General features: G+C 36.8%; 1 protein-coding gene across 2 annotated transcripts in view; it reads left to right on the forward strand.

Annotated features, from left to right (window-relative positions):
- LOC141987271 (sperm flagellar protein 2-like) overlaps positions 1-13987 on the forward strand; it is a 37736-nt gene extending 23749 nt beyond the window's left edge. For both annotated transcript variants that reach the window (XM_074952474.1, XM_074952472.1), the window contains exons 6-8: positions 1752-1937; positions 2155-2277; positions 11491-13987. In XM_074952474.1, coding sequence (XP_074808575.1) covers positions 1752-1937; positions 2155-2277; positions 11491-11568 — 387 coding nt within the window. In that variant the 3' untranslated portion in view covers positions 11569-13987. The remainder of the gene's footprint in view (positions 1-1751; positions 1938-2154; positions 2278-11490) is intronic.
- Positions 13988-14646: the final 659 nt, after the last annotated feature.

The raw sequence follows: 14646 nt of genomic DNA on the forward strand, positions 1-14646 counted from the left end.
TAAATAATGTTGCTTTAGCATCTGTATCTAATTTGGAAATCATTTATAAAGAGAAGTTAGTCAAAGTTATGATTTAAACACATGAGCTGGAATATGTATGTACCCAATAAATACTTTTTTTAGTCTATCAAGTAAATTATCTTTGTATTGAAACATGGATACATGTGTTTATTTGATAAAGGATTATGTCAACCGTTAGACTCTAATTAGCTAATTTTTCCACTTATTCGTTTCCCCCTTTCCACTAAAAAAAGTAAAATTAAAACTAAAAATTTAAATTGTGACACCAGTTAAAAGCCAAGAAAGTTCAGAGATTTGAAAAATAGTGTACTCGGATAAAGAAATCAGAAACACACTCTGTTCTGCTAGACGTTTCAAACATGCCAATCTCCACAATATCTAGTTGCCATATATAGTAAATTTAAGGGAAGCATCTTTTCTCAAGTGTGTCTCATGTATTCAAACAGAACATACTCTCAGCTCATTTGTTTTATGCTGGCATTTTAAGGACTTAGAGTCAGCACTTACATACTCCAAGGAGATACTGCTGTGCTATAGTGCAAATGTTGCTACTGATGGAAGGCTTGAACAATCAGTTGCATCTTGCATCACATCCTAATGATTGCCATTTTGATTTTGTGTGGTAATGAATTCCACAGCAGAGGATCTTTCACTGAAAACACTCAGCAACTAAGTCCCAAGAGTTTTAGGGTTCTATTAGTAACAAAACCCTTGCTGATTGGAGGTAGACAGAAAGATAGGTGGGCTCTAAGCTGTTCAGGGCAAAGATAAACAGACCCTGAGCCTCCTATATTGGAGAGGGAGCCAGTATAGGGCCCAGACCACTAATGTGATATACTCTCAGGAATCTCTCTTAATCAGAAAATGGGCTGAATGTTGAATTAGTTGGAATTTCTTTGTAGCTTTAATGGTTAGCCCTAGGTAGAGTGTATTGGGCAGTCTAATCTAGAGGTAGCTAAAGCATCAATCACATTTGTGATCACAAATCTCTACTTCTGGCCTTCCCTCTTTATCCGGGCTCTCCTCTTTTCCTGTATCAGATACTGCCTCATGGATGTCTCACCATTCCTTTATACTAAACCTGTCAAAAACCAAAAATTCTGATCTTTCCTCCTAAACTCTTTCTCCTTCCCCATTTCCTTGCAGAGGCCTGGCAAGGCTACTGCAACCATTTGTTTAATGTAACCTCCATGGAGTGGCTCTATGGCCTGGAGCAGAAGAGTCCCTTCTTATCTTCACCATGTGAACATCCCCAGTGCCTGGAGAGGACTTCCCCTATAGTCTAATTTAGAGAATTCTGTCATTTGTATTGGTCTAGCAGTCCCTAATGTAAATTAGTGATTAATATGAAGAACACAATATTAAAAACACAATAAAGCAAATAGCAGTTTACATCTATATATATATACACTTGAGGAAGTTAAGACTATTTTGAAAGCAGCTACTTCCTCCAGTGTTCTGAATGGTATTACTATAACAGGACTTTGGACCTGATCCTGGCTGAGTATTCACAACTTCCACTGATGTCAACAGGAGTGGTGGGTCCCATTACTCTCAAAAGCCCTATACTCCAGTTACTGATTTTGTTTGTATATGGTGATTTCCATCATAATAATGGATATTTGGAAGTACATCCTCAATGATTCTTAATAAATGTCAAACTGAAATGTATGACTAATGCTAGACCGCTTACCACTGAATCATAATATATAAATGCTTTCTTTCCCCAGTCTCTTTCCCACACTGATATGCTGATAAAGGAGGAACCTTTGGTGGAAAAAGAAAAGATCTTGTATTGTACAGATGAGGGAAGAATTTCTATGGCAACTCTACAAAGAGTGTTCCATCATGAAGGAAGTAAAAGTGGTGACAACCATAGATTCAGTGATCAGCAGAAGGCAGGCAGTAATAATAAGGTTGGTTGGTTCAGCTAAAGAAAGTTCTATCTGTTGCAATATAAGGACAACATTTAGATTAAACACATCATTGTAAATTACGTTAACAGCATATTTTTAAAGTAATGTTTTAACCCCTCAGCAAGAATGTCTTATAGAAATACACAATGTAATATCTGTTTTATGAAGTGATTCTTTTTCAGTTTTCCTAATAAATGAAAGATTTTTTTTCTTGAAGCATTTCAGAAAAATATACAAGGAACTGGGCTCTGAGGATCTGAAACCCATTCCAATTACCATTCTTTTGAAGCATCCTTTCATTCAGGACTTGATTAACAACTACCAGGGGTACAAACTTCCTGTAAGTATTTCTTTTCCGGGAGGGTCTACTTGGTAATTGTACAGAAATCTCGAATGTGTACTATTCTAGAAATTTAAATTTAATGGTAAGAAATACTTCAAATTCACTAGTGTAAACTCTTTATGGGCATTGCAGATTGCTCAGTCCAGATTGCGTGTGGCCATTGCATGGGTGCATGGTGTGGGAGAAGGTGCAAGGAGCCTTACCTTTCCTCATGCACAAGGGACATACATGCACTCAGAGGAGAGATGATCACCCCCATGGGCACAAGTCACACAAAAGTGAGCAGGGAAGAGACTAGATCCTAGAGTTGGTCAGGTAGAGCTGGCAAGGCCAGCTAAAGGGATGGTGCAACACGCACATTCCTCCTGTATGCTTGAGATCTAATGGAGGGACTATGCCTGCTAAGGTACAGTTTTTCTGAGCTCCTCCTTCGGTAGAGTGACTTCGTTCTGCCTCCTACATAGTTAGTGTCTTAATGTCATGTTCTGGCCATAAGTCATTAAGGATGAGATAATCTACCCACTTCTATTTCATATAGGACGCCATATGAATGAAACCTTAAAAATAACATAAAAAAATAAGTATTTAAAAAATAAAAACGTGTATGTAAATACAAAAAACATTGCTACTGTAGTGTTAAGGTTTAAATACTGGGCAAGATTGTGGCATTTAGCCACTGTCTTGAGTAAGGCAACACAAAACAAACAGCTGTGTCAGATATCTCATTGTTGTACATAAAGCTACCAGAGTGCTTTACCTGAATCCACATTATCCAAATGAACAAGAAAAAAACTAGTTAAAATCAGCACATTAGGAAGGGGAACAAGGAACCTTTGATTCATATCTTAGGAGCTGATCAGTTGCCTTCTCTTTGTTTTGTTCAGTAAAACTATTCTTCATGCTGAGGGAAAAGACCCAGCGGTGTGATAGTAAAACCCCACATCCCAACAAGTAGCGTTGATGATGATGGTCAATGTGTTGGCAGTGATGCCACTCAGTAAGTTTCCAAGTGCTCTCCAGAACAGAAAAATGTAAAAGGGTTGGCAATCTTATTTCATTAGAAGTTTCCAATTAAAATAAACGTATTTTTGATATTCCTTAAATGCCCATGTCCTCCCATTTTAAAAAGAATTTGGCCTGTTATAACTATTTTGTAGTTCCCAAGGATCACAAACCTGAAATAAGCAATTCTGTAGGTCCAGTTAACTGATTAGAGGGAATTTGTTGGCTCCATGGTGCTTATATGAGTAAAACATTTTCTTATAATTATATTTTAGTTCAAAAAGACCTCCTGTCACTTTACTCCAACTTTGGGCAGTTTAGGCCAGATTCCTATTGACACTCCAGTCACTTTTCACTGCCAGACTGCTGTAAAGTGGCCTTAGAGTAAGTGAAAATATGGCCCTACAAGATTTCAGCCCGGGATGGATTTGCTACAGCCTTCGCTGTTGGTGCTAAATAAGTGCATTGGCTCTAGGCTCTGTGTCTGTTTCACTGGAAGACGCTATTCATCCTTGGACTGTGGCTGATTTATGGGCAGCTAACAGGGGTTGGACGCTGCCCCAGGCTCACCACCACTCCCCCATCACATCTGGCCGCCACTGCTTTCTCCAGCCCTGGGCTTCAGCCATGCAGCGGCAGGCTCTGGCCCCAGGCCTTCAGGCTCAGGCCCTGGGATCTGGCCATGGGGCTTCAGGATCTGGCTGCCAGGCTCAGGCCCTGGCCATGGGACTTCAGGCTCGGCCCCCTGGCTTGGGCCCGGCCCCTGCCCCTGCCCCCGCCCCAACCTCAGCTCTGGCTCCATGGTGGTGGCTCTGGCCCCAAGATCACCCCCCTGCCTTTGCCTCTGGCACCTGCTGCCTCCGCTGTCCTCCAGTCCATCACCCCATTGCCACTGGCCCCTGATGCCTCCCTACCCACTTCCCCATCCAGGGCTTAATTTGGCCCTGGCCTTACCAGGGCTGAGTAAATCTGCTGTGAAAAGTTATATTTGTATGTTTGTTAATATCACTTTTCACAACAGACTTAGTAGCTAGCTGGGAGGCTGTGAAAAGTGATATTAACATACAAGTATCACTTTTCAGAGCAGCAGACTTACTAGCTAGCAAGTTTAAAAATAAAAAGCAACCAAATAAACAACAAAAACAACAACAAAAAAGACAAGAACGTGTAAAGCACCTTATTTGTGTTTCTGTTCTGTTTAGATCCAGTAAAGAATAGAGACAACTTTACATTATTTTTATTATTGAGTCTGAAAAAACAAAACCCACATAAATAAATTACAATTTGGACATGTATATGTGGACGTTTTTTGTTTTTCCTAAATCTAATTAAGTATTTTAGGAAAAATTGTCAAAGTGGCCACCAGCAGGAGTTGGTGGTCGCACTCTGAGGCAACCAAAAAATTTGTTGTGAGAACCACTGGGAGTCAGTTTTCCAAGGGAAGGTTTCTGAGATTTCTGTGAAGATTTCTGAGAAGCCAGCTCCAACTTCTTTCCCTCCTGAGAAAACTTTGAGTGTATTTACAGTCCGTAGTACATCGATAAGCATTCTGGTTCTTCAGATGTAAATGGAGATGATCAGGATCCCAAGAAGACCAATCAGAGTCTTTCTCCCTGAATGCAAATGTAGAAGCTTCTTTACTACACCATCTGATGATTTCTAGAACTTTAAAGACCTGTGTGGATATTATGTGGAAGCTCTGAATATGGAATTTTTGGTGGGTCAAGGTGAGATTAGCTGATCATTCAATATGTTACAGTTCAACTAGAAAGGCATAGTAACATTTGCAATAAACAAAGGTCTCCTGGGGACCATCTTAAGACCTGAGGCTCACACCTGCATATATGCCAGCTGTATCAAAGAGGAGGAATAAATAGTATCAAGTATCCCAAAATAAATGTAAGTTTTTTCATTGTTTGCAATGTTGTTTGCAATGTTGTTGTAGCCATGTTGGTCCCAGGATATTAGAGAGACAAGGTGGGTGAGGCAATATCTTTTATTGGACCAACTTCTGCTGGTGAAAGAGACAAGCTTTCAAGCTACACAGACCTCTTCTTCTGTTTATTGGCATCCTGCTTCTAGATCACTAGTAGTCTTAACTGCCAACAAAAGAACCAAACCAGGGAGAACTTTCAGATCAATGCCAAAGGAGAAGTAGGCAAAGTCTATTGATGCGCAAAGCAGCAAATCATCAGCAAGTCTACGATTCATAGATTCCACGGCGAGAAGTGACCATTGTGACTATCTAGTCTCATCTCCTATATAACAGAGCCCATAGAACTCCCCCAAAATAATTCCTTTTGAACTAGAGCATATCTTATAAAAACAATCCAATCTTGATTTAAAAATTGCTAGTGATGGATAATTGTGCATTGCAAATGATCAGACATTGCTGATGAAATATTATTTCTGTTTGTGGGACAAACTTCTCCCATTGTTGGACCACCTGTGCAAGGAGGAGCATAGGAAGCTAGGACTATAGTTACCAAGGGCACAATAAATAGCTAACCAACACTGTTTCTTCCATCTTAACTAAACTGCTAACCTCCCAGTAGTCTAACCTAAACCTCAATCACTTCCAGGAGAAGCTGTTACATAGCTTAGCACTCAGATTTTTAAATACGTTACCATTTCTTAGCAGCTATCTTGATAGTACTAAACATATATAAATCACCTACATTGTTTGCAGCTTACAGGTTAAGTTCAGAAGTGGCACAATCTCCAAAGTTTGCCTAAGATCAAACTGTGTATGCAAACTTGCACAGTACCTGAGGGTCTTAGAACATAGTCTCTAGACCAAAATTACTTCTGCAGCATGTCTCAGGAATACTTTTATTACTGAAGATACATAAGGCAGTCTGGAGCTCAAGTACTACATTTATCTCTTGATCTGGCAGTTAGATCTGATACATACATATCTTGACTTGGCAGCTTGACTTGACTTGATCATGCAGACCTGAAATCTTTATTTAACTATTACCCTCAGTCTTTTCTCTTTCAAGGGTTTTTATTGCTAATTAATCTCAACAGACATGGTGATCTGTACTCAGTACTGAAGAAGAAAGCGAAGTTACATCCAGTAACAGTACTTACAGGCGTGGTTCCACAATCTCCAATTCTTTGGAATCTTTCTTTAAAATTCTAATCAAATGGGAAAAAACTAAGGCCATAGCTCTTTATACAACTTTGCTTTAATTGTGCATATTCATGAAGGAGCATACTCATGATCCTTGTGGCCACTATATCCTTTCCATAGAATTCTGACCACAGTGTCCAAAACACATGCACTCTCAGAAATGTAGTTCCATTCAGACAACCTCTTCAAAGAACTACATTTCATAGGTAGGTAAACTTCCCTTTTCCAAGGAAGCAAAATTAAGAATACAGTCGTTTTAACATAAAAGATTTTTCCATATATCCTCAAGTGAATATAAAAATCTTTATAAAAAATGAAGTTCAACCGCAGTGCTGCTATTTTGAGATCTTTTGCAAGATAAGTATAGCAAAGCTAGGGTGTGGTTTCTAAGGTTAAAATGTTGCTACTTCTGCTGTCATAAACACTAGTTGCAGAAAAATATTTAGGTAGATATAGATGAAATATTTGCTTTTAATTATAAAATTCAGGATTTTAAAATATATGTGCTGCAGCACTGGCTGGCTTAGGAAACTGGTTATGAATTAGAAAGCCCTTCACTTCTGGGTCACCAGTTCAAATCAAACCAATAGCAGCTTGATAAAAAATAATTATCCTCTGATAGGATGTTTGCTGACCTATTTGAAGTGAGTTTGTTGGCTTAGTCCAATTCCTTGTGGACCAGTAACCATATCATAAATCACCACCTCTGTTTGGTACCCTCTTTGTTAGCCTCAGCACAAAGACCAAGGACTGATTAGACACAAAGATTTTATTACCCTTGTACCTCTGGCCTTTTCTGTCCAGATTAGAACTGTGGAGCAAGCTCTCTGTCACGACCTATCCATTTTTTGGTTTATCAGACAACTTTATTCTTTAGGGTTGTCAGTCTGCACCTGTCACCAGAACACAGAGAGAGAGAGTGTGTGTGTGTGTCAAATTCTATTGAATACATTTTTAATAATACTCTTTTCATTGTAATAAAATTACAAAAATAGTCTGCAATAGATATTTAACATCTACTAATACCTCCTTAGTGTTTAAAATAATCACTTATTTCCAGTGGAATACTTTGATCTTAGTTAATGAGAGCAATGGGCACAGTTTGATGATTGGTATCTTTTTTCCCCAGTTTGCTATTATCTTTTTTTTTGGTCTCTCATCCAAAATAAAATGTACAGTTTTTTTAATGTATGCTGTGTTGTTGTAGCCGTGTCAGTCCCAGGATATTAGAGAGACAAGGTGGGTGAGGTAAAATCTTTTACTGGAGCTCTTCTTCTGTGCAAGCTTCTCTCTCTCACCAACAGAACGTGGTTCAATAAAAGATATTACCTCACCCACCTCGCCTCTCAGTTTTTCTAAAGCATTTGACGCCATTATGTTATTTATGCATAAAGATTATTTAAGTTCCTTTTTGTTCCAAATCTCTTAGTTTAGCATATCAAAGAATAGATTTCAAATACATGTATATAGTATTTTTATATATATGTGTGTGTGTTATATATATATAGATAAAATTTTATATAAATTTATATTATAAATGTAACTATTTAGGCCCCTCCTTCCAGGCTGCTCCTCCTAAAGTAATTGTAACTTAATATTATTATTAACCATCTACATATTAGTAGCACCTAGAGGCCTTGTTCAATTCAGAGTACCATTGTGGTAGGCATTGTACTAACGTACAGGGAATGATAGTCCCTGCCCCAAAGAGTTTACATAGACTATTTCATGTAACATTTGTAAAATTTACATTAGCAGCAGTTTTTTAAACATACATTTGTCTCAGTATGGATTCAACACTTGATACAACATTTGACAATGAAGAAATACCCTGCTTCGACTTATAAGGACAATTCCTATAGTCCCTACTTAGTAAGGACTACAAGTAGCGGCCTCCCGTGCACAGTAAATAAGGTATTTAATACTCAGGGCAGGAGGAGTATTGATGAATCACTGTCTGCTCTTAGCCTGTGCTCATGATACTTCTAAAACTTGAGAAACATTTTCTATGTGGTGTGATGTGTGGGTGCACAAAGGGCGGAAAATTTAACTCAACTCCTAAAAGGGACTTTAAGTACATTTTCAAATGTACTCCATCATGTGTTCCGTCAAGGAGGACATAAGAAATGTATACATACGTCAAAAAATAATATTTTTCTTCAGTTGCTAATAATAATGATAATTATTGGTTCAGATAACAAGAGACATTATTCTTGCATGAAACTGAAGAAAAGCACATTTCTGTCTATTGGAGCTATTGATCAAGAGCAGAAACAGTTACCTCTGCAGTATATTTGAGGTCATTGAGAGCTTTGGTTTCTTTTGTAATTGTTGGTTACATACACTGAAGCTGGTTTCCTTTGTACATGTGCTGTTTTCTTAAATGCTATGCTGTCATTTTCCTCACTGCATCAGATCATGGATCATATGAATCCTTGCTCATTTTTAGAGTAATGTTTAAAATATATTTGTATGTAGAATTTCTGCTTCCTGCCCACACAGCATGTCAGAGGTGCCCTTTTTCCATGATAATAAATAGTAACTTCTTGCAGTTTTACTGATTTTTCACAACTATATTTTTAGTAATAAAACACACATTCTAGTGTGTCAGAAGCATTACAATTAACTGGTATCAGCATTTACCTCATGTGGTAGTGATAAGTACTGATAATGAACTTGCTGAAGCTTCCATTTGCTAACATTTTATTCCTGTATAACCGGAACTGAAACGTCTGTTTCTGACTCATTGTACTGAAAAAGGGTTGTTTTAAACTGAACCACTCTTCCAGCTAATCCTAAAGTGTTATCACAAACTTGTAAAACAAAAGCCAGTGAAATGCTTTATTGCTTTTTCTCTAGTGGAATATCAACAATTATGGGTAATTTTATGGTTGAAAAAAAGAGAAAAAGCTGGACTTTAAAAATTTGGACAGAATATATTAGCTGAGAAAAAAGTATTTGAACTTAATCTGGTTTATTTTATAAAACCTGGGGATTTAGCCTACAACCTGGAAAAAATAGTATGTTTTCTGCTTAAGATAAAATTGTAATCGCCAACGTTTTAATATCAAACACTAGAAGGCTAATAGATTGCTGTTCGTGTTTTTACTGAAAACACAGTACACTATGTCTTTAATTTAATTGTTCGTCTCCTTTACACAATTGGTAGTATTATCAAAATGGTGGAGGGAGCGAGGAGTAGTTTGTGTGAGATCACTTGACACAAAAAGCTGGAAACCAATAAGTTAATGTATTATCAATACCAAAAACTGCACAAAAATGTAAATGCATGCTGTCTTGATGTAAACACATATTACTCCAAATGTTGTTGCAATTTCTCATTTTCCTTATCTTCACCTCCATTTCTTTGAAGCTCTGCTTCACTCTGTAAATTGAATTACTAAAAAAGGCGACTTCTTACTCAACAGGTTTGCTCTGTGTGCTCTGAGTCACACTTGCTGAGTTTAATGTCAAAATAAGTTTTTAACGCTCTTTGCTCTTTACTCTGTTAAAGTTAAATACATGCTTAAGTGCTTTGTTCAATTTAAATTCCAATTAGCTATACCTGTGTAAATCCATTAATGGCAATAAGGTTGCATAGGTGTCACTGAAAATGTAATCCTGAAGATACAGGCGTTAAACAGTAAGAGAGGCAGAATTTGTCCCGAAGAACTTTCATTCTTGTTCAAGCTGGCCTCTGCATATTTATACCTATAGGATGCACTGCCGGCACTGCTGAGCTTTGGGAACAAATCACTCATAGTCAAAGAAGTTTGACTGTGGAGTGAACTTCTAGAGGAGGTCAGGCTAAACTGAAAATTACCATTTTTAGGGTGCAAGGAAAACCCTACTCTCTGACATATTATTTATTACTGTGTTATTTGTAAATTGTAGCACTAAGATGTTCCAATCAGGAGCAAGATTCAGAAGAGCTAGGGCCTCTGCAAACACAGTAAGAGAAAGAGAGTTCCTCTCCTGAAGAGTTTATAGTCTAGTTAATGGGGGAGGGACAGGAAGAGAGAGAGAGAGAGGAGTGGAAAAACAAAAACAGCAACAAAAAACGTATATGTTCATATGCCAAGTAGAGCCTCCTCTCTTGGAAAAGATTCATGAAGCCACCATGCAGACCTAACTTATCAGGGAAGCACCTAGATACTGCCATGGAGAGTACTCTAGAGTAGATAGATAGATAGATAGATAAAAAATCTACCATGCAAATTCATACCATTGTATCAAATATGTAATGCGACATATATCAGTGGCATCAACATGGTACTTTCTTTTATTGTTTTATTTACATATTACATAGAATAAGGAAGAAAGAGTCTTTTCACAAAGATTAACTGTCAAAACTGAACCAGCAAAAGGAAAGGTTCTGAGTCAGCCACCATTTCCTTAGCTCTTCTCTAGGTATTGTAGCATTTGTAGTACAAAACACACACTGATTCAAGAACCCTCCAATGCCTAGATAAGAAGGTAGATTTAAGCCTTAACACTGAATTTCCTGGATTTGGTTACTTAAAATCCATCCTTGACATCCCCATCACATGCTTGAAGCACCACACCATATACTGATTTCTTTGGAACAATACATATAACAATTCCATAATGGAAAAGAAGTGATTGGTTTATTCTGTAATACAAATATTTCATGCCTATAGTAGACCATTATTCTTTAATTCATGACAAGTTAACCTGTAATTGTTTGGTCTGATAATATCATGTTACAGTAGTATGGAACTGTGATATTGGCCTTATACAAATGATATAAAAAGCTGTAATTTTCTTTACAAAATATTCCATTGAGCCTTCTATTGAGCCCAGGGACAGTGCCAATGTTTTCTTAAATAGAATATGTTGAGTATCTTATTTGATATATGGAAAGAGTGACTTACATGAATAAATCCCAATTAAAATACAAGTTATACACCTACATCTCCTGCTCATTAATAGGATAGTCAGCTTCTGGAAAGGCAGAGATTGTTACTTAGTAATTTATGACAGTTTTAATTGTGACCTAAAAGTTATCTGACACGTCCTTTTAACTTTGTTTTCAATATTCCTGTGTGTAGGATATTAAAGTGATTCTACAAAGAGATGAACAGACACAATCAACTGATGGAGAAATATATAAAGATGTTAAAATATGAAAAAAAATTAAGCAGTAAGGGAAGTTTTTGTAGGAATTAGGACTTGTGGTCTACTGATGTGAGTAAGGATTGCAGGTCAAGTCCTATAATAATTAAGTATATTACATGCTATCTATACTCTGCTTTAAATAAAAGTGTATTTGATTAAAGAAGTTTGGTTATTTTAGATAAAATATTCTGATAACACTTCTAAATAAAATGAAGTTGGTTTTTAGTTGTTGACTAGTAATATGTTCTTTAATAATTTTATAGGAATAGACTATTTGCCAGTCCTATGTACAAAATCATCTTTTGTTAATATTGATGGAACACAAACATTGATATTTGTTAATTGTATACAGCGTCTCACAATTGCTAGTTAATAAACTAATAATATAAATGAAAACAGAATTTTCTCTCAATTAAATAAGGACAAACTACTGAAAAGCCATAATGTATATGAAATTGTAATACTTATTGGTATTAGCAGAGATATTTAACCCTTGTTTTCTAACCTTTCAATTTTTAACATACCATTTCTAGATAAATTCTAATTACAATCTGTTAGAATATTTCCAAGCTCATGTTCAAGTGGAAGAACACAGTGTGAGCTATAGTAAAATTTCTCAGTGAACTTTCAAATAATTGTCATGCTACATGGAATCATTGAATCAAAGTTCTTGAAGGGAGTCATTTATTAAATAAAACTATATATTACAGATACAAAAGGACAATCTTCTAGACAACTCAGGTTCCGGCTTTGTTTACCTGGGATGGTGCTCTATCTGGCCTCCTATACAGCACAGAGCAACATATACTTGCTGCATAACATACTCTTTGTTAGTACCAAATAAGATCTTGGTGAAACTTTCTTCTCTTTCATCTCTGCAGAAGTTGTCCAACCTTTTTCTCCATACAGTTTGACTTTTACTGCATCTCCTGGTTGAAGTTTTGGAAAAGTTCTCATAGAATTGTGCTTGTCAAGATTACTTTTATATTTTCTTATTGTTCTCGTATCAGCACGTTTTAAACTTTCACCATGTAGGATGCAAATTCTTCAAGGTGGGACCTATATACAATTTTTATTTGTCTATTGAGTGTCAATAGAGCTGAATTGAATTTAGTCGTTGCATTCAGCATTGCTCTGTAAATTAATTAAGCTAAGAATGCCTTCCCCTGACAAAATTTCTTTAGCTATCTAACTCTTTCAGCTTTTCCATTCTCTTAAGGGTAATGAGAGCTAATAGTAATAGGAAGGGAACTGTATTTTTTCATGAAATTTGTATCTGTAAATTGTAGAGCATTGTCTGTAACTAGTTTCTCTGGAATTCCCCAATGAGCAAATATATTCTTTAACTTTCCAATGATGCTCATTCCTGTGGCATATGCACATTTGTAAGCATTCTGACTAATGGCTATAGCAGCTAGGTACTTGTGACTGTCTAGCTCACACAGATCAATAAACTTACACTTTCGGGACATGACACGTAAAAGTGCCCTTCTTTTGTATTGGTTTATTAACCTGGCAGCATGCAGAGGTAGTATCCGCTTTCTGACTGTCTACTTATACCTGGCTAACCAACTGTCATTTTGGCATGTTTTCTGCATTTGGTAATGCCCTGGTGACCATCAAAACTTCCTCACTCTGGCCTGATTCAGCAAAGTATTTAAGCATGAGTTTAACACTAAAGGGCTACTAATAAACTTAAAAATTAAGCTCATGCTTAAGTGCTTCGCTGAATCAGGGCTATTTTATCAACACAGAGTAACAAGTCTATGACGTCTGTTAAGCAATTTCTCTCTGCATAGAATACTCTCTAATTTTGATATATATATCTTTATTGCATTTTGGCCATATACCCTAGACATTTTGTAGTACTAACTGAAGCTCACTATTTGCCAACTGTGAGTAGAATATTCTCTTTAAGGTTTGGGAAGTGGTTTGCTTGAAGTGTAAAGCAGTTATGTATTAAAAAGTAAATACACATGGCCAGTGTATCCAGCAGAAATTGTCAATATTTTAGACTAGAGCCTTACAAGACATCTGTAACAGTCTGCATCAGTCTGTCATGATGACTTAATAAACATATTTCCATATATTTTAGACTTTCTTGATAACAACACTGACCCTTCTTGTTTCTTAGCTGATTTTAGGCAATCCAAATTTGAAAGGAAAGTTGTAGACTGGTGGTAGCAGATCAAAGCATCTACATGTGACATACAAAGCTCATCAGCTTTAAGCAAATAATGTTGTGTCTCTGCAGTCTACATGCTTCATGCTAACCACACCGGTATATTGTAACTAGGTACTATCATAGAAACAGCCGAAACCTTGTTGTGCCCCCGCAAACCATGCTGAAACCTCCACATCCTCGTTTTACTTATGACAACAGTATGATGCATACAAACTAATTCACTCTATTACCAACATCTTTTTTCCCCTACCACAGTGCAACTCAGTCAAAATCTCATTTTATTTCATGCAGTATTCTTAAAACATTCTATTCCTATATTTATAGCAAGCTTTTGGCTTTTTCCCCTTCATTTAAAGAATAGCCTCCACCTGCAACACAATTCTATTCCTTTTTCAGAATGTGGAGAATCTCCATCTATTACTTTCATTCCAAATTTAGCTTCATTTGGTACAAGTTAGCTGTTATGCCAAAGGGTAAGGCTGTGATTTTACTGGAAAGCTTATACACCAAGGTTCTCCTAATAAAAATCAGTGGCCTTATTTCAGAAGTGCTGATCATCCACAAATCCTATTAAGGTCAATTGGAGCATCAGGTACTCAGCATCTTTGAAAAGTCAGATGAGAAATTCTTTGAACTAATGGTATGTACTCTCTGAGGGACACCCTATATTTCTACAGTCTAGTGTCTTTTCCTAAATATTTTTCTGCTTTATGTTCCGCAGTCCTCTTTTATAATGTTATCTTCAGGTAGTCTTTTGTATTGAGCAAATCCAGAAGGACTGCATAGTGATTCCATTAGGCCCTGACTCAGCAAAATACTGCAGCATGTACTTAAAGTTAAACATAAGCTTCAGTCCTTTGCTGAATGGTAGTCTTAATCTGCAGTGTGCCTGTCATAAATATAC

This window comes from Natator depressus, chromosome 5, assembly GCF_965152275.1.
Source record: "Natator depressus isolate rNatDep1 chromosome 5, rNatDep2.hap1, whole genome shotgun sequence".
Lineage (NCBI taxonomy): Eukaryota > Metazoa > Chordata > Testudines > Cheloniidae > Natator > Natator depressus.